The sequence below is a fragment of the Suricata suricatta genome, chromosome 1, assembly GCF_006229205.1.
Source record: "Suricata suricatta isolate VVHF042 chromosome 1, meerkat_22Aug2017_6uvM2_HiC, whole genome shotgun sequence".
NCBI lineage: Eukaryota > Metazoa > Chordata > Mammalia > Carnivora > Herpestidae > Suricata > Suricata suricatta.
The window spans coordinates 135577455-135596316 of record NC_043700.1 but is presented as its reverse complement, the minus strand read 5'-3'; the positions used below and the strand labels follow the sequence as shown (position 1 = coordinate 135596316).

The 18862-nt window shown below is 40.9% G+C and overlaps 1 protein-coding gene across 2 annotated transcripts in view; it reads right to left on the bottom strand.

Moving 5' to 3' along the window:
- Positions 1-18862, bottom strand: part of SCARB2 (scavenger receptor class B member 2) — a 73018-nt gene that overhangs the window by 5892 nt on the left and 48264 nt on the right. For both annotated transcript variants that reach the window (XM_029944686.1, XM_029944689.1), the window contains exons 6-10: positions 10993-11112; positions 8183-8352; positions 4538-4656; positions 3215-3288; positions 614-665 (exon numbers count right to left, since the gene is read on the bottom strand). In XM_029944686.1, the coding sequence (XP_029800546.1) occupies positions 614-665; positions 3215-3288; positions 4538-4656; positions 8183-8352; positions 10993-11112 (535 nt within the window). The remainder of the gene's footprint in view (positions 1-613; positions 666-3214; positions 3289-4537; positions 4657-8182; positions 8353-10992; positions 11113-18862) is intronic.

Below are 18862 nucleotides of genomic sequence, written 5' to 3'. Positions count from 1 at the left end.
GCTTGTTTACCAGAAAGTAAACAAAGTAAAACAAAAAGCAACTTCTATGCTATGATAAAAGACAAGGCAACCATATATCCCTGAAATTAACGAGAATGTATCACATTTTATTCAATCATTTCTTTAATCACCTTATAAAAAAGTTTCATGTAATGTTGCCAATCATTTTAATTTTACTCTCTTTTCTTCCTCCTTTACTAATGAATGGTAAACTGAGTACATTTTACAAACTGGCAGGGTTCAAAGATGGAGGAGATGCAAAGAAAGGTTTAACTGGACACCCATCTGAGTGTTGGCTATTTCTGCTTCAGCAGTGTCTGACTTTGCTTCATTTACCTTTGCCTTTTCATACATAACCAGCCTCCCAGCAGAGAGTTTTACCCAATAATATTCTTGAGAAGGGAAATTTTTGTTCTGTCATTTTCAAATCTCAAACACAGGCAGCTTCATGTCAACATATAAAGAGAAATTTTCTGAGAAAAAACAGGTTCTTAAAAATCCCCTTTCCCCTTTCTTACATTTTAAATTACATAGCTTTAATAGCTGACATCATAATGGAAGCTTCCCAAGCTTCCACAAGTAGACATACCCATGGCTCCCTCCCAGGACTTACCTCGTTGATGTACATCACTGGGAAAACCATGGTCCTGATGTTTCCCGTCTCACTACAAACACAAAAGATGACAAATCAAAACCACAATGAGACATCACCTCATACCTGTTAGAATGGCTATTATCAAAAGGCAAAGGCAGTACTGTTGACGAGGATGTGGATGAAGAGGAATCCATGTGCCCTGTTGATGGAATGTAAATTGGTGCAGCCACTAGGGCAGACAGTATAGAGATTCTGCACAAAATTAAAAACAGACTATAATACGATCCAGCAATTCCACTTCTAGGTATTTAGCCAAAGAAAATAAAAATCCTAACTCGAAAAAATATATGCACCCTTATGTTCACCATAGTATTTTTTCCCAGTAGCCAAGATATGAAAACAACCAAAGTGTCCATCGATGTACGATTAGGTAAAGAAAACATGGTATACATTCGCACTGGAATACTATGCAGCCATAGAAAAGGATGCAATCTTGCTTTTTGTGACAACATGAATGGCTCCTCAGGGCACTACACCAAGTGAAATGAATCAGAGAAAGACAAATACTGTTTATTTTCCCTTACGTGTGGAATCCAAAACAAACAAACAAACAAAAAACCAAGCTCACACAGAGAGCAGACTGGTGGTTGCCAGAGTTGGGAGCTGGAGGGATGGGTGAAATGGATAGAGGGGGTCAAATGGTACAAACTTCCAGCTATAAAATAAGTAACTCACAGGGACCTAATGTACAGCCCAGCAACTATAGTTAATGATACTGTAATGCCCAGTTGAAAGTTTCTTAAGAGAGTAGATCTTAAAAGTTCTCACTACAAGAAAAAAAATTCTGTACCAAGTATGGTGACAGATGTTAACTAGACTTACTGTGATGATCATTTTGCAATATATACAAATATCGAATCGTTATGTTGTATACTTGAAGCTAATATGTTATATGTCAGTTATACCTCAACTAAAAAAGACAAAATATTAAATTATTTTACAGACATCCTTATTGTGATAGCACACTGGCCTGGAGAGACAAGTTTATATGAGAATTCTAGCACACTCATTTCATTAAATTTCCCAGAACTTATGAAGACTTCTTTGTTACCTTTGCAAACACTTATCAATCAGAAGTTAGATTCCAGTCTGTCAGTCTAACAATTCCAAGTGTTGCCCATGTATGTAAGTTGTTTTTTTTTTTAATCAAAACACAAGATAATAAAAGCAAATTCATCAAAAGGATTACTGTTCTCCCAAGAGTTATCAGAGGCCTGGCCACAGCCAGCAGAACAATGCTACCATTTCTCAGAACATTTTGTGACCAGACCACTAAGTATTGTCTTCAAGAGAGCTCAGAGTGCTCTACCAGAACCAGCCCTACCCCTGGTGTTTGGGGGACACTATCTCATTTAATCCTCACAGTAATTGCAGGCGGTAGGCATCACCGACCTGGGCGGAAGACATGGAGATTATGGCTCAGAGTCACTTACCCAGGACCAACAGGGGCACAAGGTGAGATGAGGATTGGAATTCCATTTTGATTCTAAGGCTCTAGATTTTAACTACTATACCAGATGGCCTCAGAAATACGCGCATGGGTGGCAAAATGCATTTGTGCAAACCACATATGCGTTCTAGAATGATCTGTGACATCTGGGGTTAAATCTGGCAAATCTGACGGGGGAAATCAACCAAGTTTTATAGATTGATAGGTAGATAGATAGACAGGCATAAAGAAAGAATAGATACATCATATACATAGTTCTGCAATTTGTTTTTTCATTAACATTAAGTATGCATCTTCTTATATCCAAAAAATTTCCATTGAAAGTTTGAGTAGGATATTATACTTAGTAATTCTAATTAAGTAGTGTTTTTCAGATGGAGTGTGGGGAGGAAAGGCTGGACTCGGGAGCCTATTTTAAGGGCCTGAGTGAGAGCCTGTGGCTGGTCCTGGGTGGGAGCAGTGGGAAGATAGGAAAGGAGGCAACTGGAGTCGTGGCAAAGGAAATGTTGCACGGAATGGGGAAGAACAGACTCCATAGTCTTACTTCACCTCTCTGTGCCTTAGTTTCCTGATCTGTAAAATGGGGATAACATAGGGTTACTGTGAGGAATAAATGAGTTACTGTACGTAAAGTACTTAGAACAAAGTATGATCCATGGAAAGCACTGTGTACGTGTTTGGTTAAATAAAATAAGTAAATTCCAAGACCAAGGCAGCCTATGAAAATGCTGACTATGGAGGCACCTGGGTGGCTCAGTCAGCTGAGTGTCCGACTTCAGCTCAGGTCATGATCTCATAGGGTCCGTGAGTTCAAGCCTCGAACAGAGCTCCCTGCTATCAGCTCAGAGCCTGCTTCGGATCCTGTCCCCCACTCTCTGCCCCTCCCCCTCCAGCACACACTCTCAAACACACACACACACACACACACACACACACACACACACACACAGAAAGAAAAGAAAAGAAAAATGCTGATAATGCCTCATGCCTGAAGGGCAGGAGTGAGCATGAGCAGACTTAGAAAGTGGGCTGTCTCCTGACATCAACCCCATCAGAAAGTCAATAGAGCACAAGTATCCTTTGCCTCTGTAGAAAGAAGTGAAACTTACACAAAGTCGTCAAACTTCCTCACAAAAACGTTGATTTGGATCCTCTTGGCAGCTCTTAGAATAATTCCAGTCAACTGGAAGTCAGAGACATAGAAAGAAAACATTAGGACTTACTAAAAACACATCGTTTTTCTCAACAGAGCACCATTTCGGTGTGGTGCCGATCACCAGGTGCCGTCTCTGGCAGGAAGAGTGGGACAAGGGAAAACTGAGCCCAGAGCAGAATGGGAGCTGTGGACGGAGTTAGGTGCCCGGTAGACCAATGTTTCTCAAACTTCAATCCGCATGTGAGCTCTTGGGGACCTTGTGAATATGCAGATTCTGATTCAGTAGGTCTGGAGTGACGCCTGAGATTGGGTCTTTCTAGGTATGCCCAGGATGCTGCCACGTTGGATAGCAAGGCCCTAGGGGACCCTGGCAGGGGGTAGGTGTGAGTCAGAGAGTGGTCCCCGGTGTGGTCAAGACCACCCCCACCAGAGCTGGGAAAACAGCAGTTTCACCTGTGCACTCAGGTTACAGGACTGCGCCCAGCCCTTGGTGACAAGCACCTGCCCACAGTTCAGCAGGGGAGATGGAACTGACTGAAGGTTAAGACAGTAAAGGGGGGAAATACCTGATCTTATTCACAAAAAGATAAGACCACTGATTTCCCACACAGAAGAGTGAATGCCCAGACACTGCCATACTCAATGACTGTTCTTGCTTTTTCTTTACTGTTCCATGTGTTCCAAATCTCAAGAATGAAGATATCTGGCCTTTAATTCAGTTCCTACCGTGAGAGGCTTTCTCGTGGCTTTAGTTTTTCTCCTCTTTGAAAACAGGATTAAAGCATATGTATACCTAACACCTTTTAAATTACTAAAATCATTCAATAAACTCTCAAAAGTGCCTGGAGAACGAGGCTTACCAAAAGTCAGTGAAGCTAATACGTATATTTAAATTTCAACCAAAACACTCCTGGCAGTAAGCAGGAGAATGTCCTCAACCTTGCTGACCTGTTCAGAGAACGTATGTTCAGGCCCACGGCTGGCAAAAGAGCATTGATGAGGCTACGTTGGTCTGATCTCATTTGTTCCCGTGAGGGGATTTTTACAGTTGCGTTTTTGTTAAAGCAGGTTTGCGGATATTTCTGCATCTCGGAGCTACTGAGTTCCGCCTGTAAGGCCGTGAGACTGTGCATCACAAGCACTGAGCTGAGTTTTCTCCATTTGAATATGTACATGAAAGGAAGACAGAATATTAACAGTGCTCAGGACTGAAGTGGTAAACACTGGTAGACAGAACAAAATGCATGCTTGTTACCAGGAAGACGTGTGTACTCACAGGATTAATGTCCGCAAATGTCTCGTGATAGTCCTTATTCGGATGCATGCCGTCTATGGCAGAAACAAACCTCTCTTCTGCTTGGTAGAAGTGTGGGAAAGATAAAATAATAGGTGCACCTGCATTTTAAGGAAAACAGAGATGAGTGATATGGTTCTTAAAAGTCCAGGATGGGGGTGCCTGGGTGGCTCTGTCGGTTAAGCGTCCGACTTTGCCCAGGTCATAATCTCACGGTTCGTGAGTCCAGGCCCTGCATCGGGCTCTCTGCTGACAGCTTAGAGCCTGACGCCTGCTTCAGATTCTGTGTCTTTCTCTCTCTCTGCCCCTCTCTTGCTCATGCTCTGTGTGTTTCTCAAAAATAAGTAAAGGTTAAATTAAAAAAAATTTTTTTAAGTCCAAGATGAATATTATAAAGTTCCTGACTACAAACCTGGTTCCTAAGGGGGGGGGCAATTCTATAGATAAGTAAACGTGGAGGTGGGGGCAGGCTAAAATTCCATTCAACACCTCCTAGTTTGGGACTTCTACTTCATTTTCTGACATCTCATTTACACATTATTTTATCCCATAGTATATACTGAAGTCATGGCTAAGTTATTTATTCTTCAGTATTTTCTGAACTTATTAAATATAAAGGCTTTATACACACTATTTTAATTAACATTTGCAGTAGTCCTTTTAAATTAAAACTATTATCTTTATTTTGTGTTTGAGGAAGGTGAGGTTCAGAGAAGTTACAAAACTGACCCTGAGTTCAAACTATATTATAAACCTGTAGTAATCAAAATAGTATGGTATTGGCATAAAACAGACACACAGATCAACAGAATAGAGAGCCCAGAAATAAAACCCATGCATAAATGGTCATTAATTTATGACAAAAAGACAAGAATATACAGTGGGGAACATCTTCAATAAATAATGTTGGGGAAACTGAACAACCACATGCAAAATAATGAAATTGGACCACTCTCTTACACCATACACAAAAATTCACTCCAAATGGATTAAACACTTGAATGTAATGGTTTATTAAACTCCTAGAAGAAAACATAGGTGGTAAGCTCCATGACATCAGTCTTGGCGATGGTCTTTTGGATTTGACTTCAAAAGCAAAGGCAACAAAAGCAAAAATAAATAAGTGTGATGACTTCGAACTCAAACACTTTTGCATAGCAGGCCCCCTGGGTGGCTCAGTTGGTTAAGCATCCGACTCTTGATTCCGGCTCAGGTCATGATCTCACGGTTTGTGAAACTGAACTCCATGTTGGGCTTCATGCTGACAGCATGGGCTCTGTTCTTTGGATTCTCTCTTTCTCTCTCTGCACGCTCCCCCCAAATAAATAAATAAACTTTAAAGAAAATAAGTGAAAAAAACCTTTTGCATAGTGATGGTAACCATCAATGAAATGAAAAGGCAACCTACTAAATGGGAGAAAATATTTGGAAGTCATATATCTGATAAGGGGTTAATATCCAAAATATATAAATAATTCATGCCACTTAATAGCAAAAAATCCAAACAATCTAATTAAAAAACAGGGAGAGGATCTGAATAGACACTTTTCCAAAGAAAATATATAAATGGCAAACAGGTACTGAGATGCTTAGTATCATTAATCATCAGGGAAATGCAAATCAAAACCACAATGAGATAGCGCCTCACACTTATTACAATGGATATTATCAAAAAGAAAAGAAGTGATAAATGCTGGCAAGGATGTGGAAAAAAGGGAACCCTTGAGCCTGTTGGTGAGAATGTAAATTGGTGTAGCCACTATGGAAAACAGTACAGAGATTCCTCAAAAAATTAAAAATAGAACTACCATATGATCTAGCAAGTCCACTTCTGGGTATTTATCCAAAGGAAAAAAACTAATTTGAAAAGATAGATACACCCGCTGTTCACTGCAGCCTTACTTTTTATTATTATTCACACCCAAGTTAATTAACATATAGTGTAATAATGATTTCAGGAATACGATTTAGTGATTCATCACTTACAGAGAACACCCAGTGCTCATCCCAATAAGTGTCCTCCTTAACGCTCAGCACCCATTTAGCTCAACACCTCCCTAGCAACCTCCATTTGTTCTCTGCATTTAAAAGTCTCTTATGGTTTGTCTCCCTCTCTGTTTTATCTTATTTTTACTTCCCTTCCTCTACGTTCATCTGTTTTGTTTTTTAAATTTCACGTATGAGTGATATCATATGATATCTGTCTTTCTCTTATTTTTTTATTTTTTATTTTTTGGTTTTTAGAGACAGAGAGAGCACAAGCAGGGAAGGGTCAGAGAGAGAAGGAGACACAGAATCTGAAGACAGGTTCTAGGCTCTGAGCTAGCTGTCAGCACAGAGTCTGATGCGGGGCCCGAACCCACAAACTGCAAGATCATGACCTGAGCTAGTCAGATGCTTAACTGACTGAGCCACCCAGGCTCCCTTGTCTTTCTCTTATTTTGCTTAGCACACTACACTCTAGTTCCATCCACATTGCTGCAAGGGTATGATTTCATTCTTTCAATTGCTGAAAAATATTCCATATACATATATATATGTAAATATACACACAATAATTTCTTTATCCATTCATCAGTCAATGGACACTTGGGCTCTTTCCATATTTGGCTATTATTGATAGTGCTCCTTGCAGCATTATGTTCAATAGCTAAGATATGGAAATAATCTATCAACGGATGAATGAATAAATAAGTTGTGGGAGATACACACAGACACACACATATCACACACACACACACACACACACACACACACACACAATGAGAACACTTTTCATCCATAAAGAGAATGAAATCTTGCCATGTGCAACAACATGGATGGATCGTGAGGGCATTATGTTAAATGAAATGAGTCAGACAAAGACAAATACCAATGATCTCACACATGGATTTTAAAAATAATAGCAACAACAAACCAAGCTCATAGTTAAAGAGAATAGCAGGGCTCAGGCAGGAGAAATGGATAAAAGGGTCAACAGGTACAAACTTCCAGTTATAAAAATGTCATGGGGATGTACTATACAACTTAGTGACTAGAATTAACAGTACTGTATTGCATATTTACGTAGCTAAGAGAGTGGGTCTTAAAAGCATTCATCACAAGAAAACAAATCTTTTTTGTAACTATGAATGGTGATTGATGTATGTTAACTAGACTTTTGACAGTGATTATTTTTTAAAGTTTATTAATTTATTTTGAGATGGGGGAGAGGCAGAGAGAGAGAGAGAGAGAGAGAGAGAGAGAATCCCAAGCAGGCTCCATGCTATCAGCACAGAGCCCAATATGGGGCTCAAACTCATGAACCATGAGATCATGACCAGAGCCAAAATCAAGAGTCAATGCTTAACTGACTGAGCCACCCAGGCGCCCCTACAGTGATCATTTTACAATATGTACATATATTGAATCATTATATTGTATACTGAAACTAATATAATGTTATACATCCATTAAATCTTAATTTTAAAAAACAAGCATTACAGAGAAGCCAGTAATTTTTTTAATCATTCTATAGCCATATCATGAAATATTATTCTTGAAAAGTCAGTATCACTCTTTCATTTGGGCCGACACTAATCCTTCACACTAGACACTCGTAAGTATGTCCCTTCTCTGAGCTCTTACCATTCTTGCAGACGCTGATATTCAAAACCCCTGAGCCCAGGCAGTTTCCTTTAGGTATACAGAAGCCGGCGTTGTCCGAGGTATTGGCGAGCACTTCTGCAGGCACCGTAAACCGAAAAGCAGGCAGTCCCTGCACACTCTCAAAGTCACTGAAGGTTATATACACTGATCTGTCAGGAAATAAGCACGAGAGGTCAGTGGGGGCTCCGGTCAGTGTAATCTGCCCGGAACCAGTAAGTTCACTACTGTTCGCAGGTATAGCATGGGTAAAGCTTCGAGGGTATAGCGGTAAATGAAGCTGCAAAAGAAAGTTTGAAAGGAACTCCATCCACTCAGTGTAGAAAGTGAATTATAATGAAACTTGTTTAAGAAGTAGCAACTGTAGTAACAGCCAAACAAGCCAAGAAAAAAAAAGTGTGGTAGGAAATTAAGATGACACTGAGGATGGAGGCTCACGTCGAAAGAAGTAAGAGTCGTGCTGACCAGCATGGGCACCTGTCAGCAGAAGCAAGGGGGCTGGGGCAGAGCAAAGGCAGAAAAGGTCACAAAGGGCTCAGATGGGTAGATTTTGTGAGCACTTGAAAAGTGTCCCATTAGTCAGATATTTGATTTGAACGTATACTGAGATACCCATTTCCCTCAAATAAAAATAGTGTCCATATTTTGGAATTCATTTCAATGTTTATTATTTCAGTCATTTATTTCAATGGAGTTTGATGTAATTTTGTCTTGAGTCCTTACTGAGCGTCAGTGATTCTATATAATACTGACCACACCCGTGTTTGCACAGCGCCCAGGTGACAGACAGGGCACTCTCACAGACTCTGTCTCAAGTGGTCCTTCGGCCCTTCATTTAAAACCCGAAGGGAACTGCTTTCTGGGCCTGGCTTTTTCATCTTTGAACCAGAGGTGGGATATTTCTCACAGGGTTCTGGACAACATGGGAGCTGCCTCCCAGTCACATCCCTACGGCATTTCCCAAATAAAGTATTTTAGGCAAATGGAAAAATAGAGAAAACATTACAATAAATACCTTTTACAACAAATACTAGTCAGGTAGATAAAAAATATATTATGGCTACAACTGCAGCCCTCTGTATAACACTCCTGATTCCAGTCCTCTGCCTCCCCAGAGGTGGCCACTCTCTTGAACTTGGGGTTCATCCCCGCCTTGCCAGTGTTCATCCTTTCACAAAGGTGCACATTCACAAACAATATGTGGCACCGTTAGCTACTTTTACGTGTTCTATAAATGGTACACCATGTTCTCTTCTTGTAATTTGCTTCTTCATTCAACATTATATTATTAAGATTTATAACAGCACACAGCCTGGTTCTTACATTTTAAATCTTACATGATATTTCATCATATGATCATACCACAATTTATTAGAGAGATTTTTTTATAGAGACTTTTGATAAAGACTTAGATTGCTTCCAATTTTTCATGGCAAAGAGCATGTTGCAATGAAATTTTCTGTGTATGTTTCCTTACACGTCTATACAAGGGTTCTCCCGGCCAGGGAGCCTATGCAGGAGAAGGAGTTTGGAGTTTGCACGTCTTTGGCTTTACCAATCATTGCCAAATGGCCCTTCAAAACTGGCTGTGCCAGATAAGAATGTGTTTCCTCTGTGCCACATCTTTTAAAAAGCCTCCTACTGCCTTTCTAGCTTGTCTTGTTTCACTCACTGCATTCAAATGCATTTTCTGTTTCTTCAGTCTTCCCACAGATATGTATGGGCAAGGGCAGACAGCTAGAGGGGGCGGTGGTGTTTCTGCGGGAGAGGCGGAAGGGGGTGAACCGTGGCATAGGCAGCAGGGACGGCCAGGTGGGGGCTGAGACAAGAGCTGTTTCTAAGAAGGCATCCCACCACCTGGTAGCAGATTCGATGCAGGAGAGGAGGGAGATTTATAGCATCCCCAATATTTCTGGCAGGGCTGGCTGGGTAGGCAGTGCGATTATATAAGTTATGAATAATCACCAGAACAGCAATTTTTGGTAATATTGAATCAACAGCATCAAATGCAGGTAGGTCACTTGGGAATTTGAGAAGTTTCATAAAAAGCCTTGCTGGGGGGAGTGGGGAGGATATGGAGACTATGTGAGTCATCCATTCATCTGGGTAGTTTGAGGGTAAGGGTGGAGGAAGGGCAGATGGGGGGACGGGGATCAGGGTGGGGAGCAGGAGGCCTTCTCCCCAAAGAGGAGCCACAATCATGAAGTAGTAGGTGGAGCAAGAGAAAGTGAGCGTACGGGGCAAGTGAGAGCAGGAATGACTAAGGGAAAGCAACAGTTAAGCAAATACCTATAAACTTTGAAAAAGGAACAACAGTTTGATTTATTTATCTTCTACGTAGATGTTATCCAGTGACTGGAAGAAGACCAGGTCAAGTTTCATGCTTGACAGAGCACATCATACTAACTAAGAGCCATCACTTAACATTGTGTAATTACTCTGTGACATGCCCTGGGCTAAGTGTTCTACTAACTCTAATTTGTACTCATAACGACTCCTAAGGTAGGCAACTATCCTTCTTCTACCAATGAGGAAAGTGAGGCACAGAGTGGCTGAATAACTTTCCCAAGGTCACACAGCCGTAAGTGTTGGAGCTGGTATTCAAACCTGCCAATGCAGTCGGGCTCTGGAGCCCAGGCTATGAGCCACTACACCACACTGTCTCTCAGTATGGCATCAGCTTTTATCACTGATTAAGCATAAATGGCCAGGCCTCTTAAGGGTAGCTGCAAACATTCCTCACATTTTTTGAGGGGTTTTGTAGGCAAATAACTTATTTATAAAGTTCTTACCTGCAAAAATCAGATGCAAAGACATAAAGAATTTCATCTTTGTTTATTAACGGGTGAAAAGAATCTCCGTCCGTCCCATTAATCATATTGCACTTGTCCGTTGCCCACCAGTCAAGGTACCTGTAATTGATAAGCACAAGAAAGGCCCAAGATGATCAAATTTGATTTGAGATTTTTTTCAAGCCTTAATTGGGAGCCAGCTACCCACTGAATCTTATTCATACACAGAAACAAGAGGGGTGTTGTTTGAGGATTGGAAAAGAGCGGGAATAGTAGGCACCGGATCCCCAAACCAGTTCTGATAGACTCAACATCCAGAAACATCCTCTTCCCTTCCTGCAAAAAAGAGTATCCTATGCAGAGGCTTGGAATAGCCGTTTTCTTAAGACAGTGATTCAATTTAGCATGAACAATAGCTGAGAGCTAGCTCACGGACAGGCGAGCTCAGCACAGATCTGTTCAGCTCGTAAGGATGGCATTAAGATGGCAGAGTGGTAGGAGCACCTTCTAGTTGCCTCCTCCCTCAAACACAGCTAGATAAATACCAAATCATTGAGAACACCCAGGAAATCCATCTGAGGCAGAGAGAAACAACGGCACTGCTAGAGGGAGAAAAGAGGTCACACCGTGGAAGGTAGGGGTGTGGAGATGTGATCTGGGGGACAAAGAAAAACACCGGTGCTGTGTAGGGGAGGGAGCCCTGATCAGAGACAGGGAGGGGGACTGAGGGCACACAGCACGCAGGGCATTGCACTGCACACACACAAAACACTTCCCCAAGACCACTGATGGGGATAATGAGAGGGGGTGATAACTGCAAGTTTTTATAAGCAGTGGAACCGAAAGTCTGAAGTTTCAGAAGTCTATGTCACCCTGGGGGGTGGAGACCGGTGGGCGTGGAGGTGCTCCTGTGGGGAAGGAGGGCAGAGGCCGGGAACAGTGTGGTCTGAGGATCCCCTCAGTCGCACTGGGAGACAGTGCCCCTCCTTGGAGTGCACTGGGGAGGTGGCACAGCCTCCCAGGAACAACAGAGCTGGCGGGCTCCACTGAGCTGCCCCGTTCACTAGCAGAGGAGCAGCTGCTGAAGGCGGCTAACTCAGACATCAACTTTTTGCTGCCCTTTACTATAAACTCCAACCCCCCTACATTCGAGCAACTGCCTTTCTGGGACAAACTGGCACCAGTCACAGCACAGTGAGACCCTCTCCCGGAGGATCAGTGTGCGTCTGTGCCACTCCAGGTCCCTAATTTTTGGAGTTTTGAAGCCCAGCTGGTGTGCCTGAGATAAAATGCAGCAGCACTGCGCTGCCACGTGGGCAGATGGCTGGGACACAGGCAGGGTGAAGGCAAGGATCCGGGGGAAGCCTCAGACGAACAAGGGGGAGATAGTTTGCTCTTCTGTGAGGGCTTCCTGAAGAGCAGCAGGTGTGAACTCCCCTCTCTAGGAACGAGAGCTGGCTGATGCCATTTTTCACTGCGCACATCAGCACAGACAGACTTCAAAGAGAGGCACAATGCCCACAGTAGAGGCTTGAGCCTCTTTTACCAAGCCCTGCTTCACTGCACTCTGCACTCTGCAGGTGTTTTGTGTGTGTGTGTGTGTGTGTGTGTGTGTGTGTGTGCGCGCGCGTGCGCACACGCTTTAACTAGGACAAGTGTCACCAAGAGCCAGAGCAGCAGCAGTCCCTTCCCCCCAGAAGACTAGCACAAACCTCCTGCACCCAACAAGTCTACTGACCACAGAGTGCTGCAAAGTTTCAGTCTAGGGGATATAGGATTTAGCCTCTAGACAAGCAGACCAAAACACACTGGTTAAAACTCACAACACAGTGGATAAGGTCCAAACACTCCCCATTCTGCAAGGAGAAATTCTGCAGAGGACCGACCTGAGGGAAAGAGCTGCCAAAACACAACAGCAGAGTACACACAACATACACCTAAAGCACCTGCTGAATCATCAGGCACCGGACAGTATAGGATGTCTTCTTAATACTGACACTACTCCCAGGAGTGGGAAACATAACAGACTTTCCTAATACACAGAAGACAGACACCTAGACAAAATGCCAAGACAGAGGAATTCATCCCAAAAGAAAGAACAAGAAGTCTCGGCCAGGGATCTAATCAAAACAGATATAAGTAATATGCCTGAGCCAGAACTAAAACAACAATTATAAGAATACTAGCCGGGCTTGAGAGAAGCATAGAAGATACCAGGGCAAGTTCCGTACCACAGAGATAAAAGGCCTAAAAACAAGTCAGGCTGCAATAAAAAATGCTATACCTGAGAGGCAAAACCAACTAACTGGATGTAATGACCACGAGGATGGAAGAAGCAGGTAAGTGATATAGAGGATAAAGTTATAGAAAATAATGAAGCTGAAAAATAGAGGGGAAGACAAATATTGGATCACAAATGTAGACTTACGGGATTCAGTTTTCTCCATAAGGCATAACATTGTTATCATAATAGTCCCAGAAGAAGAAGAGAAGGGAAAGAGAGCAGAAGGTTTATTTGAATAAATTATAGCCAAAAACTTCCCTCATCTGGGGAAGGAAATAGACATCTAAATCCAAAAGGCACAGAGAACTCCCAACAAAGTCAGCAAAAGCAGGCCAACACCAGGACATACCACAGTAAAATTTGCAAAATACAGGATAAGAAAAGAATCCTGAAAGCAGCAAGGGAAAAGAAATCCCTAACCTACAAGGGAAGACAAATAAGGTTAGCAACAGATCTCTCCACTGCAACTTGGCAAGCCAGAAGGGAGTGGCATGATATATTCAGTGTGCTGACTGGGAAAAATATGCAGCCAAGAACCCTTTATCCAGCAAGGCTGTCATTCAGAGTAGAAGGAGAGATGAAGAGTTTCTCAGACAAGCAAAAACTAAAGGAGTTCATGACCACTAAACCAGCCCTGCAAGAAATATTAAAGGAAACTCCTTGAGTGAGAACGAAAGACCAAAAGCAACAAAGTCTAAAAAGGAACAGAGAGAATCTCCAAAATCAGCGACTTTAGAGATAACACAATAGCACTAAATTCTTATTTATCAATAATTACTCTGAATGTAAATGGACTAAATGCTCCAATCAAAAGACATAGGTATCAGACAGATTAAAAAAAAAATAAGACCCATCTAAATGCTTCCGACAAAGGATTAATTTTAGATGTAAAGACACCTCCAGATTGAAAGTGAGAGTATCAAGAACCAGTTATCATGCTAATAGACATCAAAAGAAAGCCAGAGTAGCCATATTTCTATCAGACCAACTAGATTTTAAACCAAAGACTGTCACAAGAGATGAAGAAGGGCACTATATCATAATAAAGGGGCCTACCCAACAAGATCTAACAGTTGCCCCTAACTTGGAAATATGCAAATATAGAAATGAATTCAAAACAAACACAAAGAAACTCAAGGATCACAATACAATAATGGTAGGGAACTTTAATGCCCCACTGACACCAGGGACAGATCATCTAAGCAGAAAATCAACAAGGAAGCAATGGCTTTGAGTGACACAGCAGATGGACTTAACAGATATATTTGGAATATTTCATCCTAAAGCAGCAAAATACACATTATTTTTGAGTGCACATGCAACATTCTCCAGAATGGATCACATACTGGGTCACAAATCAGGCCTCAACTAGTACAAAAAGACTGAGGTCATACCATGCATATTTTCAGACCACAAAGCTATGAAACTTGAAGTCAACCACAGAAAAAAATTAAAGAGACCATAATACATTAAGGCTAAAGAACATCCTACTAGAGAATGACTGGGTGGCTCAGTCAGTTGAGTGTCCAGTGCTTGATTTTGGCTTGGATCACGATCTTGCAGTTTGTGGGTTCAAGCCCCTCATCGGGCTCTGCACTGACAGTGTGAAACCTGCTTGGGAGTCTCTGTTTCTCTTTCTCTTTGCCTGTCCCTCTCTCTTTTTCTAAAATGAATAAACATTAAAATAAAAAAAGAATGAGTGGGTTTACCGGGAAATTAAAGAAGAAATTTAAAAATACATGGAAGCAAATGAAAATGAAAACATGATAGTCCAAAATCTTTGGGATGTAGTAAATGCAGTCATAGGAGGTAAATATATAGCAATACAGGCCTATCAAGAAGCAAGAAAAAGTCTCAAATATACAACCTAACTTTACACTCAAAGGAGCTGGAAAAGAAACAGCAAAGAAGCCTAAAGTCAGCAGAAAAAGGGAAATAATAAAGATTCGAGAAGAAATAAATGATACACAAACAAACAACACATTAGAACAGATCAACGAAACTTAGAGCTGACTCTTTGAAAGAATTACTAAAATTGACAAACCCCTAGCCACACTTATCAAAAAGAAAAGAGAAAGGACCCAGATAAATAAAATCATGAATGAAAGAGGAGAGCTCATAACCCCAACAACACAGAAATGCAATTATAAAAGAATACTATGAAAAACTATATGCCAAAAAATTGGGCAATATGGAAGAAATGGAGAAACTCCAAGAAACATAAAAATGACCAAAGCTACAACAAGAAGAAATAGAAAATCTGAACAAATTGATCACCAGCAAAGAAACTGAATTAAATAAAAAAATCTCCCAACAAACAAAAGTCCAGGGCCAGATTGCTTTCCAGGAGAATTGTACCAAACATTTAAAAAAGAGTGAAACCAGACTGTTTCAAAAAATAGAAAGGGAAGGCAAACTTCCAAACTCATTCTATGAGGCCAGCATTATCTTGATTCCCAAATCAGATAAAGACCCCACTAAAAGGGAGAATTATAGGCCAATATCCCTGATCCATGATGAACATGGATGCAAAATTCTCAATAAGATACTAGTAAGTTGAATCCAACTGTATTGAGAACTATTCATCATGATCAAGTGTGATTCATTTCTGGGTGCAGGGTAGATTCAATATTCACAAATCAGTCAATGTGATATGCCACATTAATAAAAGAAGACAAGAGCTATATGATCCTCTCAATAGATGCAGCAAAAGCATTTGACAAAATATAGTCTCTATTCTTGATAAAAGCCTTCAGCAAAGTAGGGATAGAGGGAAAATACCTCAACATCATAAAGGCCATGTAGGAAAGACTCATAGCAAATACCATCCTCAATGGGGAAAAACTGAAAGCTTTTCCTCAAAGGTCAGGAACAAGACAGGGATGTCCACTCTCACCCCTCTTATTCTTTTTATTTTTTAATTTTTTTACATTTATTTATGATTGAGAGACAGAGAGAGACAGAGCATGATTGGGGTAGGGGCAGAGAGAGAAGGAAACACAGAATCCAAAGCAAGTTCCAGGCTCTGAGCAAGCTGTCAGCACAGAGCCCAATGCGGGGCCTGAGCCCACAAACTATGAGATCATGACCTGAGCCGAAGTTGGATACTCAACCAACTGAGCCATCCAGGCACCCCTCACCCCTATTATTTAACATAGTACTGTAAATGCTAGCCTTATCAATCATACAACAGAAAGAAATAAAAGGCATCCAACTTGGCAAGAAAAAGTCAAACTCTCACTATTTGCAGATGACATGATACCCTATGTAGAAAACCTGAAAGACTAAACCAATAATTTGCTAGAACTGATACATGAATTCAGCAAATTCACGTTGCAAATCAATGTACAGAAATCTGTTACATTTCTATACACCAATAATGAAGCAGCGCAAAAAGAGAAACCAAGGAGTTATCCCATTTACAATTGTACTGAAAACCATAAGACACCTAGAAGTAAACCTAACCAAAGAGGTAAAAGATCTGTGTACACTGAAAACTATAGAAAGCTTATTAAAGAGTTTGAAGATGACACAAAGAAAAGGAAAAACATTCCATGCTCATGGGTTGGAAGAACAAACATTGTTAAAATGTCGATACTACCCAAAGCAATCTACACATTTAATGAAATCCCTATCAAAACACCACCGGCATTTTCCACAGAGCTAGCTCAAACAATTCTAAAATTTGTATGGAACCACAAAAGACCCCAAATAGCCAAAGCAATCTTGAAGAAGAAAAGCAAAGCTGGACACACCACAATTCTGACTTCAAGCTTTATTACAAAGCTGTTATCATCATGACAGTATGGTACTGGGACAAAAACAGACACACAGATGAACGGAACAGAGTAGCAAAACCCAGAAATGATCCATAACTACACGGTCAACTAATCTTCGACAAGGCAAGAAAGAATATTCAATGGAAAAAAGACAGTCTTTTCAACAAATGGTGTTTGGAAAATTGGTTAGCAACATGCAGAAGAATGAAACTAGACAACTTTCTACATCATACACAAAAATAAATTCAAAATGGATGAAAGACTGAAATGTGAGACAGGAATCCATCAAAATACTGGGGAAGAACATGGGCAGCAACCTTTTCGACATTGGCCACAGCAACTTCTTACTAGACATATCTCTGGAGGCAAGGGAAAGAAGCAACATTGAACTATTGGGACTTCATTATGCTGAAAAGCTTCTGCCCAGCGAAGGAAATAGTTAACAAAACTAAATGGGAACCTATGGAATGGGAGAATATCTTTGCAAATGACTTATCTGATAAAGGGTTAATATCCAAAATCTATAAAGAACTTATCAAACTCAATATCCATATAAAGCAAATAATCCAGTTAAGAAATGGGCAGAAGATATAAATCTCTTCTTTTCCAAAGAAGAGATCCAGACAGCTAACAGACATATGAAAAGATGCTCAACATCACTCATCATTGGGGAAATATATACATAAATCAAAACCAGCATGAGATACCACCTCACACCTGTCAGAACGGTTAAAATGAGAACAACACAGGAAACATCAGATGTTGGTGAGAATGCGGGAAAGGGGAACTCTTTGTGGGAATGCAAACTGGTGCAGCCACTCTGTAAAACAATATGGAGGTTCCTCAAAAAGTTAAAAACAGAACTACCCTATGACCCAGCAATTGCAGTATTAGGTATTTACCTAAAGGATACAAAAATACACTCCAGTGTTTATAGCAGCCTTACCAACAATGGCCAAGTAATGGAAAGAGCCCCAATGTCCACTGACTGATGAATGGATAAAGAAGATGTGGTGCGTGTGTGTGTGTGTGTGTGTGTGTGTGTATACACATGTATACAATGGCATATTACTCAGCCATTAGAAAGAATGAAATAAAAAAAAAAGTTTTAAGAAAGAATGAAATCTCACCATGTGCAACAACACGGATGGAGGTAGAGTGTATTATGCTAAGCAAATAAGTCATTTGGAGAAAGACAAATACCATGATTTCACTCATACATGGAATTTAAGAAAACAAAACAGATAAATATAACGGAAGGAGAAAAAATAAGAGAGAGGGAGGCAACCCATAGGAGACTCCTAACTATAGAGAACATGGGGCACACGGGTGGCTCAGTTGGTTAAGCATCTGACTTTGGCTCAAGTCACGATCTCATAGTTCATGGATTCAGTCCTGCATCCGGCTCTGTGCTGACAGCTCAGAGCCTGGAGCCTGTTTCAGATTCTGTGTCTCCCTCCCTCTCTGCCCCTCCCCTGCTCTCGCTCTCAAAAATAATAAATAAATATTTAAGAAAAAAACAATAGAGAACAAACTGAGGATTGACGGAGGGAGGTGGGGGGGATGGGCTAGATGGGGGATGGGTATTAAGGAGAGCATTTGGCGTGATGAGCACTGGGCGTTATATGTAAGTGATGAATCACTAAACTCTACTCCTGGAACCAATATTACACTATATGTTAACTAACTAGAATTTAAATAAAACCCTAAAATAATTAAAAAAACAGATGATGGGGATTAAGAAGTGCACAATATAGGGTGTTGTATGGAAGTGACGAATCACCATATTTTACACCTAAAAGTAATC